General features: G+C 42.0%; 1 protein-coding gene across 3 annotated transcripts in view; it reads right to left on the bottom strand.

The window, feature by feature from the left end:
• The window catches only part of MGAT4A (alpha-1,3-mannosyl-glycoprotein 4-beta-N-acetylglucosaminyltransferase A), a 73,863-nt gene extending 55,908 nt beyond the window's left edge, over positions 1-17,955 (bottom strand). Inside the window, exons 1-3 of one of the 3 annotated variants that reach the window (XM_066176563.1) lie at positions 17,872-17,955; positions 14,671-14,765; positions 13,672-13,986 (exon numbers count right to left, since the gene is read on the bottom strand). In XM_066176563.1, the coding sequence (XP_066032660.1) occupies positions 13,672-13,765 (94 nt within the window). In that variant the 5' untranslated portion in view covers positions 13,766-13,986; positions 14,671-14,765; positions 17,872-17,955. Of the gene's footprint in view, positions 1-13,671; positions 13,987-14,666; positions 14,766-17,871 lie in introns of all 3 variants that reach the window. The other 2 variants (XM_066176564.1, XM_066176565.1) reach the window with 2 other exon arrangements.
• Between the last annotated feature and the right edge of the window lie 1,437 nt (positions 17,956-19,392).

The raw sequence follows: 19,392 nt of genomic DNA on the forward strand, positions 1-19,392 counted from the left end.
AAGCAGTATTTAACACATCCCTGTCCCAGAACAGAAACACTAAGGGATAAACAAAAGCTTCATAGATTCTATTCCCAAGAAGCAAAGCAGAACAAGAATTTATTGCAACTTCTATTGCAGACATTCATTGCACAAAGAGTTCAGTTCAAGAAATTGATTTTAAAAAAGCTCAAAGCACTGAATTCACGTAACCTGGACAGTCACTCTTTACAGTGAAAAAAAAATTACCTTCAAGTAACTGTCATTAAAACATCCCACTCTGACATTTCTGACATGTCCTGCACAAGATTTAAAGTGTATAACAGTGTAAAAGAAACTAGGAAACCTTCAACAACATCACAGCATAACCTCAAAAACACAATTTACGGTAACAGCTTTTACAAAGATCATTATGTCACAATTATTTTTTCAAACTAACTGACAAATAAAAACAAGACTGTAACTATACTGCTCAAGCAAGCACAAAGCTCCAGTTTAAGCAAACACTACAACCATAACACTGAAACACACTTAAGATACGGGACAGGTCAATAGCTATCCTGCATTCTTGACAACACTGAAGGACTGAATCATATTAGGTAAAAGAAAGCATTTCTATTGCTTTTTTAACATATTAAAATAAAAACATCCATTCTACACTTCTGCAGAAACAGGTGTATTAAGCATACATGTCGCATTCATTATGTTTGCTTCCATCATTTAGTTTAGATGTATGTATATACATACATTTTATTGCTACCAGTGAACAAGAGTATCTTCTAAAAACCACACAGCAGCTAATTACACTCATTCTTAACAGGACGTATCAAAGAAGCCACAACCATTGATCCGATCTAAGCAGAGTGGGGCTTTATAATCAGCATCTCTGCATGGTATCATAATTTCATAATAACATTAAAAATAACAACAAAACCTAACATTGATATAACACATTTCTTTCACATCTGTTAAAAGACCATAAGAAACATCCCCTTCACCTGAAATGCTTACAGATTTGCTGACAATGTAAACAAATGTAATTACCCTGTAGGTAATCTGACCTCTTAGAGTCAGTTCGACTACAAGTCATCTGTGACATCTCACGTTTCTCCTCAGATCCCAATCAGACAATAATACTTTCAGCTACCTTTAACAAACAAGCACATACAACTACATTAAGATACCATGCTATCTAGTGGTCTCAAATTCCTGGGGAGTTCTTCCGTGGTGTTTTTTATTTTAATGAAAAATACTTCTCTGCATACTACTTTTTATAACCTACTGAACTTCTAAATTCCATTTGCTAACATAGCATTCTCTGCTGTTACAGAATTCATGGAAGTAGGCGGTTTGATTCTCCTTGTCACTGACTTGGTAAGTTAAAACTGGAAAAGGTATTTGAAAGAGAAAACAAGTTTCCATAAAATTACCAATTTGGTAATCATTCAAGCTTCCCCTAATCCTCTAACTCTCACCTCTTGCAAATAGCCAGACTTGTGCAAAACATTTGACACTGCACAACAACCCTGCCTCCAAACTGCAGAGACATGGATTTGCCAGATGAATCACTCAGTGAGTAAGGAATTAGCTGGATGGTTGCAGCCAGAGCTGTAGTCAATGTCTCAATGTCCAAGTGGAGGCCAGTCATGCGTGGTCCCCTCAGGGGTCAGTATGGGGACCGGCACTTCTTAACACCTCTGCTGTTGACATGGGCAGTGGGACCAAGTGTACCCTCACCAAGCTTGCCAACACCACCAAGCTGTGTGGTGTCTGATGCCCTGGAGGGAAGAGATGCCATCCAGAGGGACCTGGACAGCCTTGAGACACGGAACAAAGCGAACCTCATGAAGTACATACAACAAGGCCATGTGCAAGGTCCTGCTCCTGCGTAACGGCAATCCCAGGCTCAAGCACAGGCTGGGTGGAGAATGGATTGAGCAGCTCTAAGAAGCACTTGGGACTTTTGGTTGACAAGAAGCACTACAGGAGTCATCAATGAGCACATGTAATCCCCAAAGCCAACTGTGTCCTGGGCTGCACCAAAAGCAGCATGGCCAGGGAGGAGAGCCTGCCCTTCTTCCCTGCTCTCGTGAGACCCCCACCAGGAGTGCTGCATCCAGCTCTGGGGTCCCCAGCACAGGAAAGACACAGACGTGTTGGAGTGAGTCCAGTGAAGGGTCATAAAGATGATCAGAGGAGTGCCTCTCCTATGAAGACAAGGCTGAGAGAGTTGGGGGTTGTTCAGCCTGGAAGGGAAACCGTAGAGAACTTCCAGTACCTAAAGGGAGCCAACAAGAGAGCTGGGGAGGGATCATTTACAATGGCTCAGAGTGATAGGAAAGGGGAAATGGCTTCAAACTGAAAAAAGGTAGGTTTAGATTAGATGTAAGGTAGAAATGCTTTATTATGAGGGTGTGAAGCACTGGAACAAGTTGTCTAGAGAAGTGGTGGATGCACCATCTCTGGAAATGTTTAAGGCCAGGCTGGATGGGGTGCTATTAGCACCACGCTCCAAACAACTGAGCTAATCTCAGTTGCCTCAAAACAGGAAAACAACTGTCTTGAAACAGTAACAAAGATGTTTGCACAAGGTTAGAGAAAGCACTACTGAGCTTCTAGTTAGACTTGACTAAGGCCATTAGAATCTTTGTTCCACAAGGTAAAAGAAGGTGAAATTTTACATGTTTTTGTTGACTAGTAGAGTCACCAAAATACTCAGTGCAGAAAATCAGTATTTTGGTTTAAATTTTCCAAATCACTGTTCTAAATACATATTTTAAATTATTTTTCCAGTATTGTACTCTTCATCAGTATTATTGAAGATTGTGATGCTACAACAACACCGAGAAATATGGCACCATCTGTATTGCAAATGGGTTAACATTTCTGAATAGAATTATAATTTTCATATTGATCCTTTCTGCAACAAGGAAACAAGGAGTTTGTAGAAGAACTAGCACAGTGTAGTAATTACTCCCATGGAAGAAGAGCTCTAAGAAGCATAGTCTTTATAAAGATTAACTGAAGAAAAGTTTTTATTTTCCTTACAGGAAGGACTTCGTGTTTTATTAAAGATTTGTTCCCAAAAAATTTGGCATTGCTAAAATTGAATGGAAAATTCAGTTTTTAATTTTAATTTTGAAAGACGTAAATCAATAAAGCCATAGAAGCTTTCATTAAGTGTCCTGTTACTTTCATACCATTATTGCAATATATAAATCAATTTGCTATAAAGCTTTTTTTTTTTTGAGAATGAAGGGTAGAGTCAACTGCATCAGCCACACACTCTGCAGTTCCACCTAAACAACACACATGGCAACACTCTCCTTTAGTCTAACAACCTAATCTAACAACAAACTCCTACATCTAACTTCCATTTGAAAAATGCATCTATAAGGTCTCAATAAACAACAAAGCCAAGTAGTCTGTAACGCCTTTTTCTTCTATGGCAGATTTAACAATAACAACAGCATGGACAAAAAAATTAGGATGTACCACAACACCAGGTATAGACAAAAGCAAAAAGCTGAAGCACAGATTCTTGCCAGGCTCAGAGAGCTATTCTCCACTAATTAAAAAAATATCAGGTACAATAATATGACTATGAACACAATCACAAGCAGTGTGTCTTACGCTTCGAAGGATTAAACCAGCAGGATCATGAAAAACCCAAAACAAAGGCATACAATTTACATGTAAATGCCTGCTTGAGTTTTAAATAAGCCACCTCTCTCACCTGGCACTCTGGTAAGTCTGTGTGCCTAGAGAGTGCCAAGACAGTGAGGCGGGGAGGGTACACCCAAACACAGGTACTGCATCCACACAAGCTTCATAGATTTGATTTCCTACATCAGTTTCCACCCTTCCTCACTTACAGGAGGTTCTGGCAGAGCAGACCCTGCTCTTCCCCAAGACCCTGTGCTCCTCTGCCCCAGCCCTCAAAACCAGCATTCAGCCCAAGCACACACAAGCGCTAATGTTGTTCCCTGTGTATGTCTTCCCATACGTAACAGACCTGCTACCCCTGAACAGCACCTGCAGCTCTGCACCCACACAGCAGAACACAGGCAGTGGCAGCAGAGTGTTCCTCCAAACTCAGAGGAATACAACATTAATTTGTATTCTGCAGTAAATTTGAACCAAGCCAGACTAAACCAGTATTATAAAGGAGTGACAGAGGGGATAAGAGGATACAGCAGCAAGTTTTAAATGCTATTTTTTTAAGAAGCCATCCTATATTCAATATCCAAGATGTAAGGTTATCTTACAACTGCACATAAAACAAAGCCCTTACTTGAGTATATACAAACATTCTGTGAATGTCCTAGCATCAATTTTTGTCCTGCATAAGAATAAATTCTCAGCTTCACCCAATTCAAACCTTTGATCACTTGAATCTACATATAGCTAAAATACCACAAAACCCAATTCAACTAATTGCTGGATCCCCAAAACAAAACAAGAGCAGCCTTCCATTCAGTTACAGCTCATTCCAAGTTAAACACTTTCCTCAAACTGAGTTAAATACAGTTAGGTCCAAAGCAACGTACTACAAATACAGAGTAAAACATTAGTCCCTTTTTCAGGGCCTATGTATAATATAAAATTGCATTCTATACAACTGCCTACTCAGTAAAGCAATGTGAAGGAGAACAGGGGAAAATGAGCCCTGACCTGAAGGAGCCAACTCTACCTACGAGAAAGCAGTTATTCTACCAGCACGTATGTACACATGTGAATTCCAGAAAGGTCTCCCGTGTTTCTTCCAGAGCCTCTCTCATCAACAGAGAGCACAAACAACCTTCGTGCAAAGCAAAAATGTTTATCCCTGATGCTTCCACGCAAACAAACTCTACAACACATGCACCTCCACACATCCTCCAGAATGTGAGTCACAGCACACACACCGACCAACTGTGCAGTAACTGAGTGGCTGACCCCTCTCAGACATCCCAAACGTACGTAGACTTGAGCACTGTTGTGTAATTGCTCAGCAACTACTTATCACAAATGTGCACTTACATAAAACTTTCCAAAGGTGTCACTTACTGTGCACACTTAATCCGTGGGTACACAATTGGAATTTCTGGTCATGCAGTAACCTCATCAGCAACAGGATGCCTGTGCAGCAGCACCCACCCCACCAGTCTGCAGGCTCTACATCTGAAGGGATTTCTGCCCAGGCAAAATTGCTGAAAAGAAATTGAAGCCTTGTCCAGAAAAACCCATGTGTATGTCTCAAACCTCGTCCGAGAATTATCACATTAATATGCTCACGTACTCCTGAACATTTAGGGCCCAAGATTTTTTGAGGGTTAGGACGCTGAATATTCTCAGCGTAATTAACTTAGAGTCAAATGTGGCAAGGAAACAAAGCACACAGCAAAGTAGAACACTGTAGAACACAGCAAAAGCAACTATTTCTGACAACCTGAAAGCTTCCAAACACTTTAACGTGATTTGTTTCTACTACAGAACTGTCAGTAACTCAGAGAGCTTCTGTACATGTAAATCAAGATGCTCTTACTTTAAACTGTTCCTTTCCCTCCCCTCAGAAACAAACATATACACACAAGGCAGGAACTAGAGCAAGAAAACCCAGCTTCCTAAACTAAAAAGAGATTACTAATGATTGATCTACAGCCAAATGTTTAACATGGTAGTACTTGAGAAGAAAATTCATCTAGCAAAAATAACAGGCCAGAGGAGTGCTACAGCCTCAAAGTTAACAGCGTTATTTTAAGAGCTGAAACTTCTAGAAATTCTTAATAGCCTGGGCACAAAACTGAAGTCATTGAGGAAGTCTGGTTATTGTTTCCACACACGCTAGTGGGTTGAGGTTGCTGACGCTCCTTGTTTCTTTGTGCCTTGACAACTGTGTTGAACAAACTGTTTCTGAGAACATATTCTTTCTAACTTGTCCTCCTTGCAAGCAACTCAGGATCAAAGCTTCATCATGCTCACACATTGCTGCAAATTAACAACAACCTTGTAAATCAAATGTAATCCCATCACATTTGGTTTATTCAAATCTCTCTCTAACAGTACCTCTACAGTTTGTCACCAAGGGCTGTGCAACCGATGTTTATTGGCATAAGTGCTTCACTTAGTAATTTGTAACGGAAAAAAGATTTAGTTCAGCCCATCTCTGAACTATCTGAGGAAACTCACAGGTCCATGGCATTGATATGTACGACCACAACACATCTGCAGGCTACTATAGCAAAATTTGTGCTTGATAGGCACCGAAAACTTTTAAATTCTTTTTGAGCATTACATAGTAAAATTAGATACTGTCACAAGCAGAAAAGGGGGGTTCTGTTATTCACAGTTAGATAGATGGGTGGCACATCTGTGGGAAGCATCCACAGGAATAGGCAGAAAGCTGCATGAAAGCTGAGGAGACAACCAGAAAAACAGCTGGAAGCACAGCTCTAAAATACTGCAGAGTAATTGCGTTTTAGGCAGAGACTAGCTGGAATAAAGCCTTGCACTGTGAGCAAGAAAACTGCTTTCTATTCACATTCTGCCACGCTCAGGAAGGCAAAACATAGTGCATTATAAACAAAATTATAGACTTACTTGCGTCTCATCTTAAAAAGAAACAACTTTCACAATTCTAGTCCTAAAGATTGTATCAATAGTGAAAAAAGCTTTTTTGTTATCCTGGCAGCAAATAAAGTCCTAATTACACAGCAGGAAAAAGGTTACTGAGTAAGATACTACTCTGTCCTGTGAGCGTGAGGGAAAGAAAAGGAAAAAAAAAATCACACTTGAAAATAAAAGTAAGTCCTTTTTTGATGTTTTTCTAATACAGTATGTTCATGGCTCCTAGCTATAGAAGTGGCTGTTTATTGTTAATAACAGTGAGAGACTAAAATAAACAGATAAGGGAATCTGCTAAAATACAAGCAAATATTTTATGTATTATTAAGGGATCAAATTATATTATAACAAAGGGCAACTCTCACATATCTCATGCAAACATCAATATTATTTAGCAATGAAACACACTGTTGTGTTGCTCCTGGCATAACGAGAGATAAATCTGGCAAATGCCAAGAATAACTAGGATAATTTAGGTTAGAAGGGACTTCTGGGGGTCACCTAGCCCAATTCCCCACTCAACACTAATTTCACCACAATTGCAATTTCAAAGCTAGAGCATTCCTGCCAGCTGTAGGTCTTCCCTAGCTAAGATTTATTTTGGAAGTGTCATATTGACTTTAAAAATCAGTATAACTCACTCTTTTTTGTGTTAGCCCAAATCTCTATTGGTACCAATTATGGTATCATTTACTTGTCACTGCTGGTTTAACTGCTCTTGAAACCGCCTACATGGAAATTCTTCACCACCAATCCCTCCCCAGCAATCTACTCTAGTATGTAACTATACTCGCCACTATTGAACCTTCCTCTCCCATTCAATTTCAGTCCCTTAGATCCTGTTATTCACTATGGTCACAAACAATAGATCATGTCTTTTTTTTTTCTTTTTTTGACAAGAAATTCTTGCCAAGAATTTTTAAAATATTTGAAAATTATCTTCCTGTCTCTCTCCTCACATCTCTCCTTTAAGGTAAGGAATGTCAAGATGCTGACCCTTCCCTTACAGGGTAGACCTTCTGGATCTTTGATCACTTGTTGCGTCTTTGAACCCCTTCTAATGAATCTATTTTCTTTCCAGCGCACCATCCCAAAGCAGACACAGTAGAAAGCAGAGCAAAAAGACAACTTCCTGTATCTTGCTGGAGCAGTACACTTCCTATGTATTTCCTTAAACCTCTTTTTTGTTCAACTTCTATTGTTTTCTGCAGTAATGCGGTGAGTCACACATAGCCTGACTGTCATTTCTACTTATAATGCCAACATCGAATTTCTTCCCAATTTTTCACGTACACATTTGATTTTCTTTTCCTTTACTGTACCCCATGTTTTGACTGGGGCACTTTCACCTACCTTCAACCCACCATTCACCCTGCTTCCAGACTCGGTCTCCAATTTGCCTAATCAATTTTAAACTTCAACCTCTTTGTCTACTTTTGTTGCTCTTCCCATCATGGTGCTGTTTGAAATCCAGTAAGAATTCTATGCCTCTAATCATCTAGATTCACTAAGGAAAATATCAACTACCATCAAAAAAGGACAGAGCAAAAAAGGCAAAGCCCCTTTTACTCACATTTTACCTGAAAATGTTACAGTAAAGTATGAGCAGCTGTGTCAGATGCAACCGTCTTTCCTGGCTTAGCTAAATTACAAGTCTCAATAGTCTCTGGATGTGAGCAGAAACCAGCATTTTGGAGGAGTAGTTACCAAAAACTGGTAAAAATAAAACCCTTTAACACTAATGCAGCATTACAAGGCAGGCATTCTTTATTTGGCTGGATGCAAGAGGGCATAGCTCATGGAAGCACAGGAGACTCAGGCTGAAGAAGCATTATGAGAAGCTACACTGAGCAGGAGCATGGACTTTCCCCAACTTTAACATCAGGCTGTAATCAAGAGCAGTACCTCAAGATGTTGGCTAAGCCAGATTCCATTAAATACTCTGGTAGCAACCAAGTTTTATAATCCCATAAACAGATGAGCTAACCGAGCTAGCAGGTCACAAAAAAAGCAAGGGACAAGGAAGTGCTGCAAAACCCCTTTGGTTAGCAACCCTTTTCACTGCAGTTCTCAAAAAATCACTGGTGCCAGAGGAGTTCCCCTGCAGCAGTCATAAGACAGACCCAAAGATGCTGCAGACCTAAACACTGTCCCATCTCAACTGCTATTAAGCTATTCTGCACTATTCAACTGGGACAGGGTGTTCACTACCTGCACAGGACTCTCAGTAACCACACCAAACCTACATTCCTGATTAGCTTTAATGAAATTCAACTATTTTTAGTATCAGTAAGCTATAGGCCAGTTTCTTGTTGAAAACAATCTTAAATTTATTTTAGAAAAAGAATATTCATGTACTGGTTTTAAAGAGGAAAATAAAACCCTTATTTCCTTTAATTTCAGCTCCTGGAAGATCTGCAACAGAATTTCCAAAGGAAACCAACATTTCCCTCCTATTTAACAGAAAAGAAAGAACCCCCTCTTCTCCAAACTGGCATAAATTGTTATAAGCACTTTCCCAACCCGTCCCTTCCCTTCCCCTCTCTTCACTCCTCTCAGTTTGTAGTCCATTTATTTTTTTTGGTTGGTTGGTCTTAACTCACACATCAGTGGAAAATGAAGTGTCTAACTCTGAAAATCAGAACATGCAGCCAGAAGCCTGTAGCAGCATTTACCTGCATAACAGCTTGTCTTAGGATCCATGCAGAAACTAAGGTGGGTTATAGTTGCAAAATAAATACATCTCTCAGATTTCTCACCTTTTCTTAAAGAGAATATTGTATAACCACTGCCAAGGAGGAAGATAGATAAGACAGACAGACGGCTAGAACAGATTCTGTCCTCCTTGCCTTGTTTCCTCTGTGGTTCTTCCTGTAGTACTCTTCTGGGGAAAAATATTCCTGCTTCTTACTACAAAATTAGCCACCACTGGCTGAGGTTTTTTGTTTTAGTCTCAGTTAGATTTTGTCATCCTTGCTAAGTTTAGATGTTTTTGAACACTTACGATTATTGTGGCTGAGAACCAGCATGGCAATTCTAATTTTGTGAAAACAGACAGAGGAGAGAGAAGATGACATTTTTATTATAAAGCCCAGACCCTTTTCTGTGCAAACAAGAGAAAACCTCATGCTTAAAAGAAAATACGTTCAACCATCATTACTTAAGCATGAGTGAATGTTTAGTGAACCAGGATGCTAGATAAGTATCTCAAAAGTTCTCCTGGAGGTCTTCACATGAGAATTTGTATTGGTGTACCAAAATAACCCATCCCGGTGCAGTGAGGAAATCCTGCAGTTATGACAACACCCTTGGATGAATTGAAAACCAGAAGTTCTTCAACTAATTCTTCATCATTAAAGAAGAATGATGAAATACACTAAAGGTTTCAGGGTGCTGTGAAAACTACATAGTTTGACCAATTCTGAAGGGCTAAATTGCATCAGATTTTCACAATACAAATTGCAATACCTGTTCTCAACACTTCAAGCAGCCAAACATCTCCTAGAAGTGATGCAAGACACTGCCAACTGTCTTTGACCAAGAATAAAAGTCACATACTTTAAATGAAAAAATACTTGAATTCCATCCTAACTTGCCTGCACTGATTCAGTAAAAGTTATTTACCTTCCTACCCAATTTCCACAGCCATCGGGAAGTTTGTTGATCCAAGAAGGGGAGGTTCTTAAGCATTATGGAGCATAGGGCTCTTCCTGGAACATTACGTACTCGGACTAAGAGTCACATTAAAGAATAAAGCATCAAGACTACACACTTTATATAGCGTACAACTGCTTTGACGTGAATTTTGTGACTGGTCTAATAGGTATGCAGTACTGTTCTGTACTGATTAAGAGCAGTGCCTTTAGGGTGAAAAACCTACCACATTTCTAGAGCTCACAAATGAGGTGGTGAAGACCAGTGACCCTGAGCAGGTCAGGAGTACCAAAAAACATGATTCAGTCAAAAGAGATAGTATTAAGCATGAAGTCATTCCTCGCATAAGAGCTTGGCTTTAGGAGGAACTCAAGGATATCTTACACTGAACTAACTGTGAATGTGAAGGGACTGCAGATCCTACTACAGTGTTTCTTCTGTGCACTAGTGTAATCAGCATTTTTTAAGATTCCATTTCCAACACGTACTTTGTTCATGCTAACCATAGGCCATTTTAAACCTTAGAAAGTGGTCTTTCAACTAATTTGCAAGAATCGCTCAAGAGAGGTCTTTCCCAGGTGCATTCAGGGCTTGTACTGCTTCCTGACAACATCAGTGCTTCTGCGCATTTCATGAAGTCCAGAAAGCAACAAAGAACTTGGACTAATTTTGAAGACTCTCTCCAATGACCAAAGATATTTCAGTCAACCTTCTTCAAACACAATTATTTTAAAAGAAAAATCATATAACTGGCCATTTCATGCAAATAGCAATATATGCCTTGAGAACTATTAGTCACATAATCAAACCTCTGGGTAAGATACAGCCATGCTCTTCCCAGCAATGGCACCTCAAACAGAGTATTTCCTTCAGCTCCTGACAACTCAGCCTATCTTAAAGTTTGTAAAGCATTGTTCAGCTGAGACAAACTTTTGCGCTTTAATGTTGAACCAAAGTCTGTATCACTCAGAAGTATCTAAATCCTATGCTGCATAGACTAAGACTACATATATTTACTAGAAGAAGGTATGATCGACAAAAATATCATTTCATCCCAGTCTAATTGGTATTCTACAAATGATGCTGCATTTTAAGTGACAATTACCCAAGATCTTAGTTTCTAAATTAAAATTAATCACTTGAAAACTGATTAGGGTAGTTAAAAAAAACCCATCATGCTTCTGCTTTAAAAAGCAGAATTTGTTTTAGTTATCATTGGGCAATTTGAAGGGGGTTGCTTTTTCTTTAAGAAAGCACAAAATAGCATTTTCCTTCTAACTGGAGATTTAATCTGCTGTCCAAAGATTGACAAATACCTACAGGAATCTAAATGTAATGAAAAACAAGATATGATGATCAAAGAATGGGACACCCCACAGCCTTTCAGTGAATGGGAACAGCAAGCTATGTTTGCTTCTAACTTAGCCACTCAAAAATTTGTCATGAAAATGTTATCAATGAATTAAAATACTATCCCACAAGGCTATAAAATCACATTGAACTGAAAAAAAAAAAAAAAAATTCAGCAAATATTTATCATCAGTTTCTGAAACCTTTCCATTGTGCATTGATTGAAAATGTGGTACTGAATTAATTCAAATCTGTTCTGATTTTGAATAACCTGTGAAAAAATAAAAAAAACCCAACATTCTAGGTGTAAACTTCTCTTGAGCAATATTATTTAGACTTCAGTTTCGTAACTGTGATTTGAGTAATTAACCCATTACTGATGTCTTGTTACACTGATTTTTATTTCACAAATTATCATCTTAATGCTCAACAGCAAGATCTTGAAGAAGATAAATACAGAATTTTTATACCAGCATTAAGAAAGTATTGATTCTAAGCATTCAGATAGAAAAAAAAATATAAAAAAATTGAACAGTCCAACAGAAGCTTAAATTGTTGCAATTGGCATATATCATATACTCTCCAAATAGCATGGTTTTGTTAAATTAGCAGAGACTTTTCTTTGTGTCATGCTTTGACAAAAGAGAACAAGACTTATAATCATATATCAGGTAAGAAAGAAAAAAAAAATTTGGAAGAATTTCATAGATACATGTCCTTGCTGAAGTGAAAGCAAAATTCTTACTAGGTTCTTAAGCAAGAAATTAGTAAAAATATAACTACTGAATTTGTTATTAGCCAAAATGAATAAAGTACTATTCAGACACCCTTTTCTTGTCTTGGGCACGTCTATGCTTTTGTTGTCTAATTAAAAAAATCTATATATTACCATAACCTTGAGAACCTGACATTTTTCCTGTTGCTTGCATTCAGAAGGGTATCCTACCAACCAACTGCTACAGCAGAGATCACACCACAAAGCATCTGCTTCTTGCACAAGTGCCCAACGGGGAAAAAAGAAAAAAATCAGCATGTCACAGAACTCATCTGCTTCTTTTATACTTAAATAAGAGTAACAAGTTGGCCATGCTACAACAGACAGTATTCCCGGAAAACCTCAGCTTCCTCTAATTGGATCTGAGGCAGAACAGAAAATATTATTTTCTGGAGAACGATCACTGAAGACGAAATTGGTTTTAAAATTACTTGATCTTTGAAGGACAGAGTCTACTATTTTTCAAGAGATCAGATGTTTATAAAATAACAAAACCCAATCCTTTCTTCTTCTAGAAAATATTGCTAAACAAGTTTATTTGCTTTACTGAAGGACAAAACCAAATCGTCTTACTTTCATAAACAATCCCAACCCTCATAAAAACTGAATTTTTCAGGGTTCACAGGGAGTTCAGTAAGATCAAAGATATACGAACAGGTAAAAGTCTACTATCAACTACACAAAACAGCACCTAAAGTATTTTATAAAAATTGCTCATGTTATTTTTATAGATGCATTTCCTATTACCTAGTCAATTTGATCATTTTATTTCACTTCTTACATGGTACTTCAACAAAAAAGTATTTTAAAATTTTTTCAAAGAGAGCAAGAAAAGTCTTTCAACAGCGTTGATTGGCAGTTTGCCACTGCCATCAGTAAATCACCAGGGAAGACAGAAAGCAGCACCAAAAATAACATTCTCTAGTTGGGTCCATTTGCCATATGTTACACGCGGAAAAAAAATAAATAAACCACCACCCAAAAACAAACATATGTTTCTCCAACAACCATAAACCAGGAAACAAAAAAATAATAAAATCGAACCACAACTCCTCAGCCTTGACCAACCCATTCCTCCAAGAGCAGCATTTGTTTTTGTTCAGGTATCTTTTTTTTTTTTCTTTTAAAATGAGGACTACGCGAAGATAATTTTCCTGAACTTATTAGCAAGTGTTTATTTCTCACCAAGGCAGTGCCTTCTGTAGCAGAGCTAGCCAACAAGCAATTTACAGATTGCTAACACACAGCAGCGGCTCACAGAAATGCAGCCACGTGAAGGTGATAAGGTTTTGGAGCTCTTTCCTTACCTTTCCCATTCTGCCATGCAGTATACCAAGACAAACTGAGGAAAGTAGTGATGAAAACTAACACGGTGGCCACAGTTCCATTTCGGAGCCTCATCTCATTTCAGCATCACACTTGCTTATGTTCTGTTAGTGATGAGGACCTATCTGCTGGGCTTGCTGCAATGAAGTCAGCTGAAGTACTCCAGCAGCAGCTGGACAACAGTGACACAAAACGCAGCCCTCACGTATCAGACGTATCATAAATCAATCCATTCCAAACGGTTGTATGCTTTCTTATAGTTCTCATCAATCCAACTTCTCTTTATTCTTCTAGTCCTGTTTAAAGGAAACAAAATTTTAACAGATTATGCCAAAAATACTTAGAAGAGTCCCCCAAGAACCAAAATACACTACACCTCCATTGTTGAGCCTTACATGCACCTCCCTCTCTCACTGCCCCAGTCTTGGCTCAGAGAATAGAACTTGTTAGATTAATGTGTGCCTTTTCTAAGACTGTTTGCATCTGGGCAAGCTGTATTTCACAGGAATTTGGTCACTGAAGGACAAACACCCACCTCACCAACATTACAATTTTATTCTCAACTCAAGGCAAGGTCATGTGTCACCTGGCAGGTGTCAAGCATACAAAAGCTGCTTTCAGGATGCAGTAACTCAAGGCCACACTCCTAAGACCTCACTTCAACAAAACCCCTCTGAAATCAGTAAGGTCTCATGTAACTGCAGGAGCAGAACTGCCTCCAGCAAGTTGAGAGACCAGAGCTTTGAACGCCGTGTACAAACCTACACAGCTCATCTTTGCTCAGTGCAAGAGGATTTGATCCATCCACAACCACAACTATCTCAGCTGCAGCTAAAGCACAGACTACAGTCCCACATGCAAAGACTGCTCAATCCATACCAACTGGCATCAACACAGAAGCCCTCAAAAAGCCATTGTATGACCATATCATTCCTCTATCTCTAGCACACAGGCATAAAGATACAACCTAAGTTACCTACGGTTCAGTTTTATCCCTCAGGAAGGCTCCGTTCCATATCCTGGTATTAGAAAATCATCAACCGGCCAAACACAGCCAGCATCTAATCACACTGTCCTAAGCAAAACAAAGAGAATACAGGGCAATAAATAAACCAACTTCAAAAGAGAGGGGAAAGGTTTCAAAGTATTAAATCATCTTTACAGTAGTCAAACATTAGCAGTCAACATTCTTTCAAGGCACTGCCAAGTTTTTTCCCCCACTATAAACTATATCTGATACAAGTATGTTAGTAATAAATAACTTGGTCTGCATTTTCTTTGGAAGCAGTCTCTGTCACCCTCTTGCCTTCCTGCATTCAGAACAACAGGGGAAAAATACTTTTTATCATGACGGCACCAAGAGATTCCAGTCAAATTTGAGCTATTCTTCCCAAGCTTATATCACAGCACATATTACCTTTACCAAAGGGCCCACCAAACCAGGCATAACCAACATCATGGTTAACAAAAGAATAGAAGCATAAAATAAAGTTGCAGGACAACACGCTCTTGTGCTCACATCCAGGTTACAGGAAGTGTTTACCTTTGGACCACAGTTACCACAGCTATAATGCCAGTAACATGCTCTATTTGAGGAACTTCATGCACAGATACACTTGTGACTTTAAACATTAACTCAGAAAAGCCCACAGTACTGATGAGGAAGGGAACAAATGCAAGTACATGGGAAGCAGACACAGTGGACGGTAAAATGCAGTGAGAAACAAAATAATCAACTGGAATAGAAAGAACTGCAAAATGCCTTATGATATGAGAAACCCAAGCTCAACACAATGAGAGATAAAGACAACTGAGACACCTACAGAGACCTAACACAGAGAGCATAGAATGCCTGGAAATATCATCAGTACCAGCACACTGAATGGGAGATGGACATAATAAAAGCCAGAAGTATCAGCAATAATAATTAAGTGAGAAGACAGAAGTCTTGAACTTTGATAGCAAGGACAGGCAAAGATCCCAAGCCCCAAAGTTTAATAAATCCTGTCTATGTGAATTTAGGAAGTTCATGTGATTCCCAAACTACCAGAATAAGCAACAAGGATACCGAGATGAACAGCTTAACTCAGCTGACGTGTCTCTGAAGCAAGGATGCTTAAACTGTTATCCAGTTTCCCCATTATTTTAGCATCAATCAGATCTCTCTGGAGCAGCTCCGATGTGCACAAAGGACCAGGCTGCAAGCTAGAGGGATTATCCCAGTGAGGGCACCTGGTCCAACGTGCAAACAAGAGAGGGCAATCAGGCGAGTAGAAATATTATTCCATAATGGAAGGAAAGCGAACCCTCCGCCTTTCCAGAAAATGCAGGCATAATTTTTACATTTGCTGCAACAATAACAATATGTTGTGACCGAGGCCTCTCATTGTGCTATATGAATCCTCAGAAACAGAGTCAGAAAAAATTCAGAAAACAAAAAAGCAAAAGGAACAGTAGCAACCTGATTCAACCAGCAGTCAGTATGCACAACATTGTGTCAAATCAATAATTATCGTGAGTTTGAGTTGGCCGGTTCTGCTTTCATCCTTCTCTTTGGGTGTTGTAACCACTCCTCTTAGCACAGGCACCAGCAGCTCAGCTACAGCTCAGCAATACTTGCATGATTATTTAAGCCTTTCGCTGTATCAAACTGCACACATCGAGGCCATGCATAAACCAGACAGGTTCCAGCTTTTAAAAATGTATATAGCCAAACCAGCAGAAACACATGTGTAGTTGCACATAAATTATTTAAGTCCCAGGTGGTCACTTTCGGTTTGTTCAATAATTTACAGCACAATCTAAACAAATTTAACTGAGGGGTAATCCAGTTTGAGATGACAGAGTGATAGGGTATAACTAGACAGATGAAGCCTATGAAATTTGCCAGCGCCATTATGACCTGAACCTTTCCCACTGCAGACCGAAGGGACTGACCCGGCTGGATGCTGAAGGCCATGGGTGCTGAAGGTGCCGGCACCACTCGGATGCTGAGCAGAACTCTACCGAATCACGTCTTAAATAAACCAAGAAGTTCCAGCTTGTATCTAGATACTCCCAAAATACACACAAAGCATATTCCCAATCGCAAACCATAAAAACTGATACAGTCCAGTGCGCCAGCAAAGGCTCTTCACATAGCTGCTGAAGGGTTGAATGGTGCGGGATCACAGCACGAAGCGTGCCAGACTTCCGAGAGGATGAGCCAGACCCCATCCTGCCGGGAGGGTGCGAAATCACCTACCGCGGTAGCACTGCTGCACTGAAAAGGCTGCTCTCGAAGGCACGGAAGAACGGCCCGTGAGGAAACAGCAGCTAAAAGGCGAAGGCGGCGGGGAACTGCTAAACAGGGGCTTTTCCGCCGTATTTCCACTGACACGCTCCCCCACAGCCCGCGGCGCGCAGCCGGCCGCCGCCACCCGCCGCCCGGGCATCCCGCAGCCCTCCAACCCGGGGAAGAGGGATCGGCTGCCTCCGTGGAAAACGTCCCGAGTTAGTCAGAACCTTCCCCGGTGCCCCTCCGCCCCGGTCGCAGCTATCTCGTCGGGGAAGCGAAAAATCGGGGGGGTGACGGGCACCGGGAGCCGCCAGCTCTGCCGGGCGGCAGAGGGCGAGAGCTGACGGGGACGGAGGGAGGCGGGGAGGGAGAGCGCCGGTCCGGGGAGCTGCGCGGCGCCCGGGGCATCGCAGCGAGGCTGCGGGGGAAGGAACAGACACAGGAAACTGCAAACTCTGCCGAACGCCCCTGCGATCCCAGCCAGCGGCGAGGAGGAGGAGGAAGGCTGGCAAGCAGGGTATCCCCCAGGCACCCCAGCAAGAGAGGGAGAGGGCGCAGCTACGCTCTGCCCCGGACCCCAGGAGCACCGCCGAGCAGCGGGCGAAGGGAGAGGGCGGCAGCAAGTCCTACGGAGGAGCGGTCGGCGCACCCCGCACCGCCACGCAGGTGCACAGGAGCGCAGAGGGGAGCGGGCGGGCAGATGGCGGAGCAGGACGGCCCCCAGTCTCCCTCCGGCGACACCGCAGAGACCCGCAGAGAGGGGAAGCGCCTCCGCCGTACTGCCGCTCCAGAGGGTGAGGAGAGCCGCCCGTCCCCGGACCCCCCCGGAGCCGAGCCAGCGGTCCGCAGGGGCGCGGGGCGCCCGGGGGCAGCGGGAGGCGCTGACCGCCGCTGCCGTCCTCACCTGTGCGCGGCGCTCCGGCACGGCGGAGCCGCGGGGCGCGGGGGCTGTGCGGGCTCCGCCGGGGCTCTCGCTCCCCTTGCCCGCCCGCCCCTGGCGTCAGCAGCGCGCCCAGCCCCGGCGACCGCCCCCCGCCCCGAGCGCCATGGAGCGCGGAGCCTCGCCCCGCCCACTCACCGGCACTGCGGACAGCCAATGGGCGCCGCCGCAGATGGCGCCACTCATTGGCTGGACTGCCTGTCGCTCTCTCCGCCCCGACTATAAATGGCGCTGTCTGGCAAAGACTCCCTCATCGACTGCGGCGGGAGTGAGGGACGGGGGTGGTGGCTCGGAGTGCCGCTTTCGGCAGCGTGTTCCTTTTTTGGAGCCGCTTTTGGGGATTTGTGGCTTCGGGAGAGCCCCAGGAAAGGCTTAGCTGCGCCAGCGCTTGGGTGCTCATTGCTCCCTGGTGAGGTGCACTCTGAACGGGTCACGGCTGAGCCGCTGGCCTTCTACGTGGGTGTTTCTCCATCAGCCTGTCAGTGCCGCACAAACCGCACATCGGTGCCCCGTGTGTCCTGCTGGCTCAACCGCTTACGTGAAGTCACAGTCATGAATTTCACCCTTGAGTTCATACCCTGCTAATAAACACCTCCCGGAGCTTGAAGCTGTTGAAATTAAAGAGCAGCTTGTTGCTTCACGCCGGTAAAAGGAGCCCTCTGTGCTTTGTCCCGCTCTGGGCAGGGTGTTCTGGTGCAGTGGCGTGTGGGCCGCCCACGGGGTGGTTGCACAGGTACACAGCATGTGGGTGTGAAAATGAACTCGGCTTCCTTCAGAGGTTCCTGCACTGTGCAATCACTAAGAGAAAGTCAGTGGTGGCTTTACTCCATGGGTTCGCAATTTATGGTCACGATGCTGCTGTTCTGTAAGTAATCCCCTATCTTCAGTGGTTTGTTTCATGTGTTCCAGGAATTCCATGCACCTTTTAGGGTCTGAAAACTTCCATTCAAATCAGATGATGCGCTTAGCTTAGGGCCATTCTATGTACCTCACAAGATCTCTGCTCTTGATATGTAGTGCTCACAGGTTGGCAATGTTCAATCCTTTCCATGGACTTGATTTCTTCCCCTTCTGTGCTTACCTTTCCCCTACTTCAAAGTCGATAGTACACATTTTTAATCTCCACAGAATTATAGAATCATAAAATGGATTATATTGGGAGGGACCTTAAAGATAATCTAGGTCAAAGGCCTCTTGCCATGGGCAGGGATACCTTTCACTAGACCAGGTTGTTCAAAGTCACATCCAGCCTGGTCTTGAATGCTGCCAGAGTTGGGGCATCAATTACTTCTCTGGAAAACCTGTGGAGTTTTATTCTCCGTTAAGGCTCTTGCACTGGATGCAGTGGGATAGCTCCCCCACTAGAACTTTGGAAACTGTGGGAAAATCTTGCAAGTTATTCTGTCTGAAGAGTGACATTTAACAAGTTTCCATATGCTTTCATGTTTTCTTACCAGTGCTTCAACACATTACAGTATTTTTACA

Source organism: Chamaea fasciata, unplaced genomic scaffold (genome assembly GCF_029207755.1).
Source record: "Chamaea fasciata isolate MVZ Bird 193981 ecotype frontalis unplaced genomic scaffold, bChaFas1.0.hap1 SCAF_2, whole genome shotgun sequence".
In the NCBI taxonomy this organism is placed as follows: Eukaryota; Metazoa; Chordata; class Aves; order Passeriformes; family Sylviidae; genus Chamaea; species Chamaea fasciata.